Source organism: Curcuma longa, chromosome 2, assembly GCF_044706935.1.
Source record: "Curcuma longa cultivar G26 ecotype Majalengka, Jawa Barat chromosome 2, ITB_CL_G26_1.1, whole genome shotgun sequence".
Lineage (NCBI taxonomy): Eukaryota > Viridiplantae > Streptophyta > Magnoliopsida > Zingiberales > Zingiberaceae > Curcuma > Curcuma longa.
The window spans coordinates 12,319,450-12,336,105 of NC_133862.1; the positions used below are offsets into that span (position 1 = coordinate 12,319,450).

Genomic DNA, 16,656 nt, shown 5'->3' on the forward strand with positions numbered 1-16,656 from the left:
CCACTTCAATTTCAAGGCCAAACCATTGCTCCACCATCCACCTGGAAAAATGCCATCATAACATATGGACAACTAACTTCCTTCCTCCCTCCAATTTGTTCTTTCTCTTCAAAAGATCTATCATCATCATCATCTCTAACATGTTCCAAATTTTCTTTGATAGAAAATCAAAGAATAATATTCTTTCTTATGAGTATTTTCCTTTTACTTTAAAATTATTTTATACAAAGCAGCTCTAGGGTAGGGTTGGAGTTACTCTGTGCAAAACAATTTTAAGATGGTGTTGCTTTGTGTAAAATAATGAATGATAAGGTAATAATATAAATAAAAAGGATGTTTTTTTTTTTGAATTTTCTATCAAATTTTTTCTATATGGCATCAAGCTAGAGAGATTAAATAAAAAAAAATCTTTAGTGCATTTCTAGTCTCTCTCGAACAATTTGTTAGAATCTATGACAAAAGGCTTGTTGTTCACGGCTACTAGAGACACCAACTTTAATCATATTCTTAGGGAATAGGGTGGAAATCCGACCACCATGCCAGATAGATTGGATTCCTATGAGCTAGAACTTGGATTCCATATTATAAACTTTGACGTGTAAATGCCTCAGTTGGACAACCCCTTGTAAATATCTAATATTAGATTTTCTATCTGTCTAGGTCTCAAATGAGATTTTATTTACTGTCTATACTCTATTAAATAATTAAATTGTAGTCTTGATTGTTTCACCTTACAAAGATTCAAGTAAAAAAAGTGAAATCATTATACTTCTTACTATATCTTTTAGATACGATTGCGTTGTCACTCTACTACTTCATTCTGATTGGGAGTACCAAGCAAGGTATACTGATGTACAATTCCACACTTTACAAGGTAATTCACAAAAGATCCTAGATATTGTTTACTTAATTCATCATATTGACCGTAATATTCATCTCCATGATCTGATCGGGCGATTTTAATTTTTTACTTAGTTAATTTTCAACTTCGGCTTTGAAAATTTTGAACATATCTAAAGATTACGACTTCTCACGAATGAGGTACAGATAGCCAATCGCGATTAGGGTTTGTCTATCGATCACGTGAGAGGAGAGCACCGACTATTAGGGTTCAGCTCCTCACAGGATTAGGGTTCGAAGACGAGCTCAAAGAGAAAATTATTAATTCTTTGAGTTTAATTCATCGTACATCAAAATCTTTGTGAATTCATTGTGAATGTAGAAGATTAGAAAACCAAAACATAAGTGAATCATTCATCCAATTTTAAACTATAAAATATGATGAAACAGAACTATAGCTCTAATACAATGGTTCCATATGGTCGGATCCACAATTATTTGTGAGGAGGTAAATCAATAAATTGTAGTTGATCACGACAGAGAAGGATATTATTTTGACTTCATTAAGATTCAAACTCTTATCCTTTTTTGTAACTTGATTTCGTCGTAATCAACTCATCAGAGACGTTCACTGAGTTACTCAAAAAAAAAAAATGATAATCCCAGTAGCCACATCTCTGGGGGTGGTCGGTCCGGTCCGACGGAAGTTTCCCACCGATCACCAGGGTAAATCGGGAAGCGCATACGGCGATCAATCCAGATGCCCAGCATCCTTTGATTGCGTTCCCCATTTGAAGCAAAATTCCTGCAAATACGCCGTAGTTGGGGATCGAACCGCGGGTCCCTAGGTTACAACCCGGATGTCCTACCGTTGCACCATTGCCCTGGGACAAAAAAAATTATAGTGGGTAAACTTTTTATAGTGACCGACCCCACCGCCGAAACGGCCCCATATCAGAAAACCCCCTAAGAGATTTTTTGGAGGCACGGTACCACTAGGTTGATAAGAGCATACTGCCGAAACAGCACTTTAACCGAGCTAACACATGAATCGCACAGCACCTTAGTCAACAAATATATGTTACTAAGAGGATTCGAACTCGAAACCTCAAGAACAGGTGTCTCCATGCTTACCACTTGGGATAAGACACTTCAACAAAAAAAAAACTGTAGTGGATAAACTTTTTATAGTGTTCACTGAGTTACTAAAAAAATGATAATCTCAGTAGCCACATTTCTGGGGGTGGCCGGTTCGGTCCCACGGAAGTTTCCCACCAACCACCAGGGTAAATCGGGAAGCGCATACGGCGGCCAATCCAGATGCCCAGCATCCTTTGATTGCGTTCCCCATTTGGAGAAAAATTCTTATAAATACGTCGTAGCTGGGGATCGAACTGTAGGTCTTTGAGTTATAACCTGAATGTCCTACCGTTGCACCATTGCCTCGGGGACGTTCACGGAGTTACTCAAGCATCTACAGTTGGATGAAAAATTTAATTTGTTTTATCAATGGGAAGGAAGTAAAAGAGAGAGAAAAAGAAAAGCTAGTAAGAAAGGAAGAGAACAAAAAAAAAAAAACATCGATTAGACTTATCAGGTTTGACATGATTGCCTTGTTTTTGACCATGCTTCATTGAATCTGTGGAGCCGATCATGGTTCGGTTTGAAAATTTGGACCCGAATGGGGGCGGTTTACCATCATTGGAGGTTTGAACAAGATCGAGTAGGGGTCAAAAGAGAAGCCGAGTCTTTTGTGCCAAGTTAACTGGACAATTATTACGAAGAGACAAAATAAAAGAGAATTATTGGGATTAATCATGGCGCCAGAGGAATATATTGATCCAACTGTTGCTTCTACTGTGAAGAATGATTATGAGATTGAACCGCTCGGTTCGGTTTAAAACCGGAGAAATAAGCCATGTCAAGCACGTGAGTGCTGCGTGCAGAATTGATGCCCGCAAATGGTTTGTATGCGGCGTGAACTTCTGAGACATAGTTGAGTTAGTTACGACGTAATAAAATTATAGAAGAGGACAAGAGTTCGAATCCTAACGAAGCCAGGCAATACCCTCCTGCGTCGTAATCAACTGCAGTTTATTGATTTACCTCTTCATAAATGGTCGTGAGGCCGATCATGTGAGACCGCTAAGGTGGCGGATTCTACTTTTTTACAGAAGAAAAAAGTGAAGCTTTGTTTTTTGTTTTCTCCGCAGATTGCTGGATAGATGCGACCCGGCCCGCAGATCGCAATCGCAGTATAGCCGTCAATTTGGATTAGACCCGTCGAGTTGGTCCGTTCTGCCAAGTAATTTAGATGGGTTGGATTAAAATTTTATCAATCAATTTTAAGATGGGTTTAGATGGGTTGGCCCGCCTAGGCCCGCGTCCCGCCTGGGTTGGCCCGCAGCGAGCTTGGATTGGTCCGCGGATTGAGAAAGTTTATTTATTTATTTTAAATTTTAAAATTAAAGTATAAAACTTAATGAATTAATGGATTTGATCCATTTAAATTACAATTCAAGTTTAAAAATTATAATTTAAATTAAAAAATTTTAAATTAATCAATTTAAATTATAATTAAAATTTAAAATTTTTAAATTTTTAAAATTTTTTTTAATAGGCTAGCAAGTTAGTCCGCCTAATCCGCGGCTCACCTTGAATTGAGTTGGATTGGAGATTTCACAATCCACCTAATTGGTGGGTCGGGCCGCCCCGCCCTGTCATATGATGGGTTCATTATGGGTTGGTCCGTTCTGTCGTAAGTTGGCCCGTTTGACGGCTCTAAGTCACGGTGGCAAATATGGTAAATTTGGGGGAGTTGAGGGGCTTGTTGGTAGTCCGTGTGACGTGGGTAAAAGGAGGGGGGCGTGGGACTTTTGAGATGGTAGAGAAGGAAGAACGGCAGGAAGGATGGGGGAAGAGACCGCGGCGACCGCGACGGTGGCGGAGGAAGTAGCGGATGGATGAGGCGGCGGCGCTGAGACAGGTCGTCCGGAAGATCCGGGAGCTCTGCCAACTTATCGCCTCGCCCAGTCTTGACCGACCTCATCGAATCAATCCCAGGCAAATGCCTACACTCTCCCTCTCCTTGTGCGTTTTTCCTCTCTTGTTTGGTTTGATTTCGGATCTTTCCATCCCGGTGGTTATGTGAGTTTGGAAGCTGTAGGATAGTTGAAATGCACGCTGTCTTGAAAATGATTGATGTTGAAGAGAAAGAGCGTGGATGGGGCTTGAACATCCTCGTGGCGTAGAAGGGACAATTGAAAATTGCTATAATTGGTTGGAGTGGGCAGTCCTTTTGTCTCAATTAACATGGGGTATCTTCCACTGGCGGTCGTCTCTGTGAAACTTGAATTGGATATTTCATCTTTCGAAAATTGATTTTGATTAGCTTCCTAGAACTGTCAAATTTTGAGGCTGTTTAGAGTCATCCATCAAGTCATTGGTTAGGCATGGATGTCTGTAACTTGTGATGGTTGTACAAATGGTGCATTGCTACCCAATTTCATATAGCTACTAAGGGAAAAGTTCATAGGCTCTAGTATAAAGGAAAATAGAAAGAATAATCTCCAAGAAATAAAATAAAATTTGCAGGAGTTATGTTCTTGCAACTTCCATTCATAATTCTGTGCGCAATAGTCCACTGATAATGGATAGTGACTTATCACCCTTTGCAGCTTTGGAATGGGATGATGAGATAGCAGGGCTAAGGGGTTTTAAGCAGCATTGGCAGTGATGCTTACCTGCTCAGATCCTGTTTTTGGCCTCTATGTTGCATCAATTGTTTGGACATACCTATCCAAGTTTTAAAAACATGTATGATTCCTGCAGCTGTTCTAAGCCAAATTAGAAGTTTTAAAAACATATTTAGTGAAGTTTAAAAAGCATTGAAAGTGAGATATGCACTCAGCCAAATTAGAAGCATCATGATGGATGAATAGTAATATATGATTTCAGTTAGAAATAATACATTTTTTAAAAATCTGTAATCATGTTGGTTCTTATACAGCTACTGTTCTTTGCTAATATTTATGATTGTTTTTAGCTATCAAGGATTAAGTTATGATCAGCTACTGATCTTGTCAAGTTATTTGACAGGCATACCAAATTATACCTCTCCATGTCTGTTGAAATAGAAACACTAGAAATTGTATATCAAATGGTATCTTCCTTTACCAGTATTTGAACCTTGATGTGCTAAGTCAATAACAACCGGTATTTAATTCTTCAAATTACTTCACTCAAAATTAAGCAAGGTAATGTATTTTCCTGTTCAATTAAATGGCTAAATTATCCCTAACTTTTATAATATATTATAATTCATTCCCTTAGAATAAAAGTATGATTAGGTGATGGTGGAAGTGTTAATGCCATCTACTATTGTTCTGATTCTGAAAAAAAAGTTAAATGTTGAGCAGTGTCAGTGATACACGAAGGGAAATTACCATTCCGCTCGCCAATTGACACACAAGACAACTTCAATATCATGACTCATAGTCACAGTGAAGGTTGTTGAGGGTTTTTGCAATGTTGACAAGGTCATGCAAAAGGTCTACAAATGTTGATGAGGCTTCTTCTTCGTATTTTGATTTCTGTGATGCCAAGATAGATTGAGAGAGAACATGCTAGCAAATGACAAGAAAATTAGGGTTCAATGAGATCGTGTCAAACTTCTTTTCATCCTTTGCATCTACTCTCAATTTTGATTTTGGGCATTTAGGATCAACAATGAATGTGCAATGGCGTGCGTGATTCAGCCTTTGCACATTCAAGTAATTTGGGATGTGCATGATGCCCTAATTTTATGAATATTTAAATTAGTTGCATTGAATTATAATTACATAAGTTATATAACTTATAATAATAGTTATATAATTATAAATTAGTTAGAATATTAATTATATAAGTTATACAATTTACAATAAAATTATAATTATATATAACTATAGTAAATATAAGCATTGACAGTGTATCAATATGTTACGTTCGGTTAAAATTTGGTTGGAAGTAGTAATAATTACTTTATTTTTGAAGATTATATTTGATTTAAATTTGTGATGATTTTTAGATTTATTTTCTATTATAAATTTGAATATATTTTCTAGAGCACAAAAGAGTTGCAGGTTGTGAAAAGGATGTATTAAGATAACAGTTCAAGGAATTAATGTAAAATAAATTTGTATCCCTTGAATTTTCACTTCAATCAAAGAACAACGTGGAGAGACATCAACTTTTGTTTCTCCTTACCATCTAACCCCAAGTAAGGAGAGAATTGTGTTCATTTTGTTTTCCTTTCTCCTCTCACTTCCACTTTTCTTCGTGGTTTCTTTTCGTCCATGTAAACTCAGCTTAAGGATGAGGGCCAGTTTGAACTGTTCTAATTGTTTTTAATGTGCTGTAATTGTTTTCCCATATGATCATATATTTGATTTGATAAATTGGATAGTTTCTTCCAGCTATTACTGCATATCATCAATTTTTTGTGGTATCCTTATTTACTGTTCAAGCAAAGATTGATATAACCCTTTTTTAATAACTTGCCACTTGCAGGTTGTTTATATTAGAGTTTAATAACCCACTGGAATATGACTTCTGTGGTCTTTTAATGAAGGATAAGTCTGGCACAAAGATGGTTGAAGTTCTTGAGTCTCCACCTTGCAAGAGACAGAGAAAAGGTAACCCTGCAAAAGCAATTTCATCGATTTCAAGTGACATAATGGACCAGCAAATCTGGAAAAATTTTCCAGAAGATCTTTTTGAAGCTGTCATTGCAAGACTCCCTACAGAATCCTTCTTCAGGTTCCGGACTGTATGCAGAAAATGGAATTCTTTATTGTCCTCTACCACCTTCTCCCATCAGATTGCAGAAGTTCCACAGTTACATCCTTGGTTCTACGCCGTCACTCACGAAAACATAGCCAAAGGAGTCATGTACAATCCCGCCCGGAGGAAGTGGCATCATATCTCCATTCCGTTCCTGCCGACAAAGACGGTATTTCTTCCTGTAGCCTCAGCTGGCGGTCTCATCTGCTTCTTAGATTTGGCACACAAAAACTTTTACGTTAGCAATCCTCTAACGGGCTCATTTAAAGAACTTCCACCAAGATCTTACCAAGTCTGGTCCCGTGTGGCCGTCGGGATGATACTGAACGGTAAGACTGCAGGCAATGGATACAAAATAATGTGGCTAGGATGCAATGGGGATCACGAGATCTACGACTCCATTCACAACAGTTGGACACATTGTGCTGGTTTCCCTCCAACCATCAAGCTTCCATTCTCTTTGAATTTCAGGTCACAAACTGTATCTATTGGCAGTACCATCTACTTCATGCACACTGAACCCAGTGGCATCTTGGCGTATGATGTGGCCATTGGTGTCTGGAAGCAGTTCCTCATCCCTTCGCCGCCGCATCTTACAGACCACACACTAGCAGAGTATGAGGGCCAGATTTTGCTAGTAGGGTTGGTGACTAAGAACGCCGCGAATTGCGTCTACGTATGGGAGATGCAGAAGATGACTCTCCTCTGGAAGGAGGTGGACAGAATGCCAAACATCTGGTGCTTAGAGCTTTACGGTAAGCACGTCCGGATGACATGCCTGGGCAACCATGGCTTGCTCATGCTTTCGTTGAGGTCGAAGCGGATGAACCGTCTGGTCATATGCAATTTGGCTACAAAGGAATGGCAGCGCGTGCCGGAGTGCTTGCACCCCCACGGTAAGAAGAGACAGACGATAGCCTGTGGAACTGCACTTCATCCATTCCCAACTGCTCTTGCTTGATGACCACCCCCTTTCTTGCCTTTGAATAAAGATATGAACATTGGCTTTGAATAGAATGGTGCCCTCGCAAATCAAAGAAGCACCAAGCCCTGGTGCCGAAGTGAATGCCTTACCCAGAATCAAGAGTAAAGCTATCCTGTTTCCTTAATGGTTGCTTGAGTCCAGTATGTCAATCACATTCACATTCAAGGCATCACATATGCTTCTTCATAAACTTCTTCACACCTGATTCTCATATATGTTGGCGTAGACGATCTTGGTCGTGTATACGAGAATCATGCTCAGGATGGCTGCAACGACGAAGAACCTGGACGTTAAGCCTCTGTTTACTTCGAAAGAGGGAATGGGGGAAGGAAAGGGATTTACGGTCGGAAGAAATCGCTAGGGAAAGGTGACGGAAAGGAAAAAAGAAAAGAAAAAAAAATCTTGAGGGAAAGGGGAAGGAAAGAGAGAAAAAAAACGAAGGAAAGGATTCATCACAGTGGCCCTACGTGAGGTAATCTCGTGCTCTCGGGGCCGCTGGTAGTGGTCAACTTGTTTAAATATTACTTTAATTTTAAACTAAATACTCTTCAACATCCATTATTGAAAGTGCAGATGGAGCCATCTACAGATCCTGAAAAACATGAGGACCAACAGATTTGATGCGCGCATTTAGACAGAGAAGATCGGATCGGATACAACAAATGGCTTCAATTAGCATGGAGCAAGCTGGAACATGGCCGGCAAAAACTTGCATCTGGCTGCAGCTATGAGAGACTCCTATCTGATGGTAAAGCTCCACTTCGCATCCGAGAAGTCAGAAGCTCAGAAAATAGGTGATCTGAAGAGTTTCACATATATCTGTTAGAAAAAAAAAAGAAACTAATTTCATTGCCACATATACCAGTTCAATTCTGCTTGAGCAATCATAGAATAACAAGAATTCTCCACCAGATTACAAACAAATGAGTAGCTCTTGCCAAGTAGGAAGTGGTTGAAACAACAACAACAACAAAACCAAGTATATGGATCAAGTAGAAACTAATACAAACGCAACCACCAACTAGTTCACACAATGATTTGAACTTCGTGCTATATTTATCTGTTCTGATCAAAAGGAACTGTGAAAGAACATATGGTGAAAATGGTTTTCTGGACCAATATTGCCACATTAAATGTGTACACAAAACACATGTTATTTGGATCGAGTAAAGGTATCGTATATCTGAGATCTTCATTCTTTTTTAAATGGTTTGCAAACGTTCTCAATTTCAAATTCTTGGTGAGTCCCGTGAGTTATTATCTCAGGTGGTGGCTACTTGCAGAGACACCCCCAGACAGAGCATTGTAACAGTTTAACAACCGAAACAGTCAAACCAAATATGAATTAATCAGAAAACAACAAACAAACAAATGGAATGGAATTCAACAGAGAAACCAAATTGAGTCGAGCCAAACCATGAGCAAGATCAGAAATAGTAAGTAGCACCTAGATATAGAAGTCACTGGACGTAAACAAAATGATCTCCATCCTCATCAATAAAAAAGAGAAGATTGGCTGAACGTTAACACCTAGACACATATAGTCCGACCACCTTTTCAAAAATAAAATTCTTCATCCACAGACAAAAAATCAACTGTAAAAACCTATTGGTCTTGAAGCTATATAGGGCAAGGCCTTGAAGCATTGCGGGCATTGTATAAATTAAACATGTACCTGAAAATTTTCTGATGAACTAGGATGTATGAAGATATCAAACAATCATAGTTATATAATGATAGTAGACATTGCAGGATCAGGAACCAGAGCTCTGGGAAATTGCCAATTGTTTAATAACCATTCAACCATCTTTAATTGTCATTTCTAAGATACTGAGCACTTAAAAAATTGTCATTTATAGCCATAAGCTATATAGTTTATGATTTTGCCCATTTCAATAACTCAAAATATGTTAGCCCCATCCGCCTGCATAACTTATGAAGTTTGGAATAAAATTATTGCAGAAACATCAGTCCTTACTCTCATAATTTCATCTGGCCACTTTATCAAATACACAACATAACTTCTTGTTCCTAGCAATAGCTTTAGCTTTCTGAAAAACAGTTCATACCGAAACCAAAAAAAAAAACTAAAAAGTAGTAAATCAATAACTTTGTGACAAAAATTCAATGTATATCTAATCAATCGACTGGGAAACACTACCAATGCATGCAATGTCTCTATGTTTTATGCTTTTGTGCGTGATCCGACTTTTCTGGGGCCTATCGAGTGACATCAATTCTAACCTAAAATAGGTCCTTTCCAACACAAACCCATTGAATGCTCGAGGGAACCATTCTATCTCTCTCTCTCTCTCTTGCACCAAATAATCATATTTCTTTACAAAGACAAAAGTAAGGATCTGATAATCCAACCAAAGATCAGAGCAATCGCAAACGAAAACAGGCCACCAAATGGGAAAAGGGACGAGAAAACCGAAACAAAAACACACTCCGAAGCCGTCTCCGTACCTGACATCGCGCTGGGATTCGAGAGGGGAAATCCGGCAAATAATCGCCCTGCCCAATCCGGACAAATTGGAGACGATGCCGACCAGATAGAGAAGCGCGACGAGTCCCATCACCCAGGGGAACATAAGAAAGCCGAGCAGGAAGGTCATGGAGCCGCCAAGCATCATGCTGAGCGAGGCCCCGAGGAGGAACGAGGCCAGGCCAGCCGGCGAGAGTCGAGGGAGGAGATGGGAGGCGCGGAAGGCAGCGAGGAGGAGCGCGCAGAGATCGACGGAGGGCGGCCGGGGCTGGCGCTGCTGGCCGCCGTGGAGCATGATGAGGTCGAAGGGAAGAGGGCGAAAGAATGGAACTAGAGAAACCGAGGAGAGAGAAAAGGGAGCCAAATAAAGGGCGGATTGGAACGGATAGCGTCGGTGAAGTGGAAGGTTATCTCATAAGCGCCATTTGCCATTTAGGGAAAAAAGAAAAAGAAGGAACGTTTATATTTATTAAATTGCGCTGACTAACAAATAAGTCAAGTTCAATTTTACTATGTTGAAATTTATTTGATGATGATCGAATCAAATTAAATTAAATCTAAAATAAATTAAATTATTAAAAAGATTATTAAATTTAATTTGATTTTTTTTGAGTTTTCAATTCAAATTTATTTAATTATTTTAAATTTTTATATTTTAAATTTATTTAATAGATTGGGTTGGGCAATCTATTTGTGCTGATCACCTTGCTAGGTACACTAGGTTAGCTCAAGCTGCTCTCTCCACGGAAGTCACTCAACCTGTTTGCCAAACCGTTCCCCATCTATCAACTCAACCGCATCGATCGACCACATGAGTCAATCAAATGTGTCAATTGAACCAAGTGGGCCAATCAAGTCAAGAGGACCACAATAAGTTGCTCAATTTGGTCAAGCTAAGTCAATCAAATGTGGTCAAGTTAATCGAGCCAAGTCTATCTCATCAAGTAGGTTTGCCAAGATGAACAACCCAAGCGTGCACACACAACCAAAGCGGTAAACTAATCAAATTTTATGATGTTCAAATTTATTTAATAAAGTAATCAACCCAAATTAAATCTAAAATGAATCAAACCGTTAAAATAATTATTTAAACATGACTTAATTTAGCTTGATTCAAACTTGACTTAAACTTATTCATATAAATGTTATCAAACTCTTAATTTAAACTTATTTAATTATTTAAAATTTTTATATTTTAAACTTGTTTGATTGGTTATTAATTTGATACCACAAATATATATATATATACGGTTTTGATATCCTGCGCAACCGCCCGATGCGCGTTCGTGCGCATCCCGATCTCAGCCGTCCATTTCTCGCGATTGCACAGTGTTTCTCCTCGGACGTTCGCCGCTTCCCGGCGTCCGTTCATCGCCGTCCGACCACCGATTGCCGCCGGACCGGACCCATTGGAACCGCAACTCACCGGCGGTCCGGCGGGTGCCGGAGTTCGGCCCCGATTCGGCCGGAATCCGGCCGATTCCGGCCGAAATCGGCCAACAGACACTGTTGGCCGATTTCGGCCGGAATTCGCCGGATTCCGGCCGAATCGGGGCCGGACGGTCGGATTCCGGCCGAAATCGCCGCCAGACGCTGGCGGTCGATTTCGGCCAGAATCCGGCCGGATTCCGGCCGAATCGGGGCCGGACTCCGGCCGCGGTCGACGCGCCGGCGCCGGGCGCGTCGACCGCGGCTGGATTCCGGCCCCGATTTGGCCGGAATCCGGCGAAATCGGCGTTCATCGCGTCTGCTGTGTTTCGGCCGGAATTCCGGCCGAATTCCGGCCCAATCCGGCCGGAATCCAGTGCCGATGTGTGCGCCGTCGAGTTGCGCTTCCAACGAGCCCGGGATGGTGGCCGGCGGTGACCGGACGGCGAAGAACGACGGCGATGAACGGCGGGAGGTCGGCGGTCGCGTAGGGGAGTCGCGATTTTCTGTCGCGCGGGATATCATTCCTCTATATATATATATATATATATGAGTCCTGATCTGCCGCGCGACGCATCCCGCACGACACCTGCACGACAGCTCCGACCCACCGTCGCTTCCACCACCGTCGCGCCGCCGTCCGATCACCGACGGCCGCCGGACCGGACGCATTGGAAAGCCAGCTCGCCGGCGCTCCGGCCGGGGCCGGATTCCGGCCAGAAACGCAACAGAACGACCCTTGTCCGATTTCAACGGAAATCGGTCGGAATCGGCCAACAGTAGTTGTTGGCCGATTTCGGCCGAAATTTGACTGAATTCCGACCGAATTTGGCCGAAATACAGCCACCGGACCCGACGCCGGCGAGTTGCGCATCCATCGCCGCCGGTCCGGTGGCCGGAGATGGCCGGACGGCGGTGAACAGCGGCGGAGAAACGGCAAACGTCCGAGGAGAAATACTGTACATCGCAAAAATGGACGGTCGGGATTGATTCGCGCACGGGTGCACAGGAATCAGTCGCGCGGCAGATCAATTTTCTATATATATATATATATATTATTTATTTAATTTAATAAATTATTTAAATATTATTTATTTAATTAATCTTGTATATATTGAACGAATACGAATAAGTTCTTATTAAATCTAACATCAAACTTATTCATGAACATTCAAATCATTTACAACCCCACCCACAATAACCTAAAGAGGACCCAAGAGGTCAGGCAAGTCAAGCAAGCTTAAACAAATAGATTGATCAACCATATTAATATGATATCAGATAAACCGTAGCATTTTTTTTTATAGATGTTCTTGAGAAAGGGAGGATGATCCAAGAGGTCAGGCAAGTCAAGCAAGCTTAAACAAATAGATTGATCAACCATATTAATATGATATCAGATAAACCGTAGCATTTTTTTTTATAGATGTTCTTGAGAAAGGGAGGATGATTACGTACGTGAGACCTTTAGAATAATCTGCCATGTGAAAGTCGAAATATGCCATTAAAATAACTGGAAGCCATTCATCGTACGGAAAAGTCGCCCAAGGTAGTTTCGATTTTTGAACACTTGTAAAGGCAGTGAAGTGAAAGCGGTGCAGGTTCAAAAGGTCACAGTGCATGGAGTGGTCAGCAAAGCACCGCGTTCAACGTGTCGACGTCCGGCTGCCCCCCAGCACGGTGGTCCTTCATCCGCCACCGCGATCCATCATCTTCTCGTTCCCGATGCTGGCATCTTTATTGCCGGCGTCGACGTGGACACCGTTGCCCTGTATACGAACGCCAACTGCCGCCTGTCTTGAAGGAAAACAGAGTCAGAACTTATCGAATGGAAAGAAAATGTATAGCCGATGTGTTTCTCGCATCTTCCAGGTACCTCCACTCCTCTGGTAATGGCATCTCCTGGACCTTGACAAACAATCCACTCGATCAGCCATGCATGTTCATGTAGAGGTACACGAGCTTTTCTTACTGCTTGCCCAACGATCCACATTTTGTTTTACTTTTATTTTTTCAGTTTTTCTTTTCAGTTGTTGAGTCTAGTCCTATAAGATGCAATCTAATTGCCTTCTCCATTCATCTATTTTTTTTAATCAATAGATACATGTCTATATTCTTGTTTATTACATGCATGGAAAATCAGTGAAGATGGAAGAACTATGATTGGTGATTGTACTTCACCTTTCTTTTTCTTGTGCCATTTAATGCATAGCTTAGGTCTTTCTCCAATGCTTCAAGCTCATCTGCATTTAACTTTGAAAATTTTCTCTCATGTAATCTGCCAAGAAACTAGGATAATTTTAGGTGGCATTCATGGAATTTGGAATTGACATGGTCGGAAATACGCCAACCTTTTACCAATCTCCAGCAATTTGGGATCATCTCCTAGACAAGCAGTTTCTTCATGACTCTGTTGTTATAATGAAAGAAATTAATATCGCAATAAGAAAGTAAGGTGAGTATAACATACCCTGCATTAGTTCCCCACTTTTGTGATGCTGAAGACAACTGAAACATTTTTCAGTAGAAACTGAAAATATAAGACCAATAATCTGATACATACATACATATATATAAGTAGGCAGGTATATATTAGTTATGACACAACAGTAATCTAGAATTATGAGTTCAAAAATTTTAAATTTATATAGGAAGATTCCAAAAGAATAAGATTGTTGTCTTTCCTGACAATACTGGCAGTGTCAAATATCACGCGAAGTTCTGTATAGAATGAAAATTTTGCTTATTTAGAAACTGGTGAAACAACATTGAGATAATTTAGGATTAATTTATCAGTGTGAGTTCCACAGTTTGGTTGCTTTTGTTTGTTTTGCCAGACATCTCCCACTACGGGCAGGATCTACTAATAGACATTTTATACTTAAAAAAAAAATTGAAGAATTTGAATCAGGTTGAAAATTAGAAATGTTGAGTACATCAGTCGAACTACCACTATCCTAATGGGAGCAATCAAAACAGATCACCTTGGTTAGATATTGGTGCTTTCTTCAAAATGACAGGAAACATTCAATCATATAAAAACACAATAAGCATGGCCTCAATGATGATAAGCTTGTCTATGGTATAAGTCAACTGCCATTCATTCTCATGATGTTTAGGGGATAAGCCATATATTTTAAGTTGATCTATATGGGGAACAAGACATCTTATTCTATGGATATGATATTTACTTTTCCATTGTCAACAATGACTGACTTAAAATTTTATATCCAATGTTTGGGATCAGATTCTATGGATTTTCAGGCCATTGTTTCTTTTTGCCCCCTGTTCCTAGTTGGACCAGAAACAACTAAATACCTTTCTGATTCATGCCATGCGTAGTATCTTTGAAGATTTTTTTTTTCTGTTTTGTAATCTTGATTCCTCTTGCAAGTAGTTATCTCTTCTTGCTAAAATACTTGGAAATGAATTGAAAAGATTCTTCTACATCTGATGTCTAGACTAGGGTCTGTTTAGATTGTGTTCTACAATGCCATTATGGATCCCCATTGTTCTGTACAAAAACATTATGCCACCCTTAAAGGTTAGCAACTACAGAAATACACGAAAAGATATCATTCCTCTAGAGTCTAGAGTGAATTTTTTATTCTAATGAAGAGAGTTTGAAAGAGAAAAAGACGAATATCAAAGGGATTTTTTTTATCCTCTAGAGTGATTTTTAGTCTAGTGTGCTCCATTGTCACTATGGATCATCATCTTTGTTAGATACAAAGACTTTGTCAAATGAGTTTAAAATCTAGTTCATCTTTAGATAGGGACCATTTTGTCCCTCTAGAACCATTTCGTTCCAAAGAATGTGAGATCAAGAGTGGATAGGCATAGAGAATGATGGCCTGCCTAACTCAGACCCTGCCAATAGAATTTTCAAATAATCATTTTCTCCCTGTTGAACAATGCCCAAATGGCTTCTCATGGTAGTATTGAGTTACTGTTAAGCTGCTCAAATGTATTACTAAACCACGGAATGGAAAGGAATATGATGAACACTAGGAGTTACCTGAGCGTTAACATCAAGTTTGTCAACTGTTTTCTCTGAATTCACATATTTCTTGCTCCGTTCCATTGTGCTCTCCAGACTGAACCAAACAATACAGTCTATCAGCAGCTGTACAATGTACATAGAGAAGAGAGTACTACAGCAATTTATCATAATATGACTAGATTTCTCCTTTTAGTAAGGTCTTGTTATGTATAACTTGGAAAATCAATAACTCTGTCAAGTATTGAATATTATTCATATCACAATCTTTTAGGGATTGTGGAAGTATGTCAAGGTTTGAATAAGTAAACTTTATATTACATGCCTTCTGAACTATGTTTCTCCAGTTAGTACTACATAAGTTTGGTGGCAAGAAGACATCACAAACATCAGTTGTTCACATGGCTCTCAGCAATGCCAAGAGGTACTAAACACTAAATGCCCTTTTGGATGCCATAATATTGATTTTGTTTTCCTTAAAGTTCAAAAATTTATTTTGTCAAATCCTTCTGAGGACGCGTATGCCATTTTATGTTGCCATGCCTTAAAAAATCAAACCTTGAAATTCTCTCTTTGAGATCAATATCTAGTTGCCAATATAATACAGCATAATTTGAACAGTTCAACCATTGTATCATAAACAGCAACATATTATTCTCAGTAGTCGTCCCTTATTGATTCATCATGTAATAAAAACTCAAATTAGGTTAATATTCAAAGATTTCACGTGCATTTAGCATGCTTAACCCACAATAAAATTACATTCAAAGTCTACTCGTAGTAGAACATATGTAACAAGACACCTGCTCTATAGTCACCTCATTGTAGTTTTACTGCTACTCTGCAAGCGTTCATAGACTCATGGTGTATCTGTACAGTGAAGTGTAATTATCCTTTCTTTCTTTTTCCTTTTTGTTAAATATACATGTCTTTTTTGTTTTATTTTTCTGTCATTTATATTTTATCAGAGGCAAACTTTTCTCTTTGTGTTTAGTTCAACAAACAAACTCAGTCATCATATTTTAGCATATTCAAGTCAAATTGATACATCTCAAGTAGCAGGATAAGATACATAAAGCAATAGCATTTAGT

At 39.6% G+C, this 16,656-nt stretch overlaps 3 protein-coding genes across 10 annotated transcripts in view; 1 reads left to right on the top strand and 2 right to left on the bottom strand.

Moving 5' to 3' along the window:
• The first annotated feature begins 3,746 nt into the window (after positions 1 to 3,746).
• Positions 3,747 to 7,859, top strand: LOC141821735 (F-box only protein 6-like). 6 transcript variants are annotated; one of them, XM_074709081.1, is made up of 2 exons: positions 3,747 to 3,930; positions 6,391 to 7,859. In XM_074709081.1, exons 1-2 carry the CDS (start codon positions 3,800 to 3,802, stop codon positions 7,622 to 7,624), a joined length of 1,365 nt encoding a protein of 454 aa, XP_074565182.1. In that variant the 5' UTR covers positions 3,747 to 3,799; the 3' UTR covers positions 7,625 to 7,859. The 6 variants fall into 6 exon arrangements, with proteins under 6 accessions (XP_074565182.1, XP_074565183.1, XP_074565188.1 ...); XM_074709082.1 differs by having other exon boundaries at positions 3,747 to 3,903; XM_074709087.1 differs by having other exon boundaries at positions 3,899 to 3,930; positions 6,452 to 7,859.
• Positions 7,860 to 8,282: 423 nt separating this feature from the next.
• On the bottom strand, positions 8,283 to 10,488 carry LOC141822523 (uncharacterized). The gene is made up of 2 exons (XM_074709968.1): positions 10,118 to 10,488; positions 8,283 to 8,447 (listed from the first exon to the last, which is right to left on the bottom strand). Exons 1-2 carry the CDS (start codon positions 10,429 to 10,431, stop codon positions 8,432 to 8,434), a joined length of 330 nt encoding a protein of 109 aa, XP_074566069.1. The 5' UTR covers positions 10,432 to 10,488; the 3' UTR covers positions 8,283 to 8,431.
• Positions 10,489 to 12,923: 2,435 nt separating this feature from the next.
• LOC141822076 (MADS-box transcription factor 51-like) overlaps positions 12,924 to 16,656 on the bottom strand; it is a 56,117-nt gene continuing 52,384 nt past the window's right edge. The window contains exons 2-6 of one of the 3 annotated variants that reach the window (XM_074709498.1): positions 15,583 to 15,661; positions 13,916 to 13,974; positions 13,746 to 13,842; positions 13,441 to 13,466; positions 12,924 to 13,357 (exon numbers count right to left, since the gene is read on the bottom strand). In XM_074709498.1, the coding sequence (XP_074565599.1) occupies positions 13,273 to 13,357; positions 13,441 to 13,466; positions 13,746 to 13,842; positions 13,916 to 13,974; positions 15,583 to 15,661 (346 nt within the window). In that variant the 3' untranslated portion in view covers positions 12,924 to 13,272. Of the gene's footprint in view, positions 13,358 to 13,440; positions 13,473 to 13,745; positions 13,843 to 13,915; positions 13,975 to 15,582; positions 15,662 to 16,656 lie in introns of all 3 variants that reach the window. The other 2 variants (XM_074709497.1, XM_074709499.1) reach the window with 2 other exon arrangements.

What these genes read in the sequence shown, in the direction of transcription:
- LOC141821735 (XM_074709081.1), top strand. Translation starts at nt 3,800, where the DNA reads ATGGATGAGGCGGCGGCGCTGAGACAGGTCGTCCGGAAGATCCGGGAG. An exon ending in CCTACACTCTCCCTCTCCTT is followed by an intron (nt 3,931 to 6,390) that starts GTGCGTTTTTCC and finishes TGCCACTTGCAG; the next exon opens with GTTGTTTATATTAGAGTTTA.
- LOC141822523 (XM_074709968.1), bottom strand. Translation starts at nt 10,431, where the DNA reads ATGCTCCACGGCGGCCAGCAGCGCCAGCCCCGGCCGCCCTCCGTCGAT.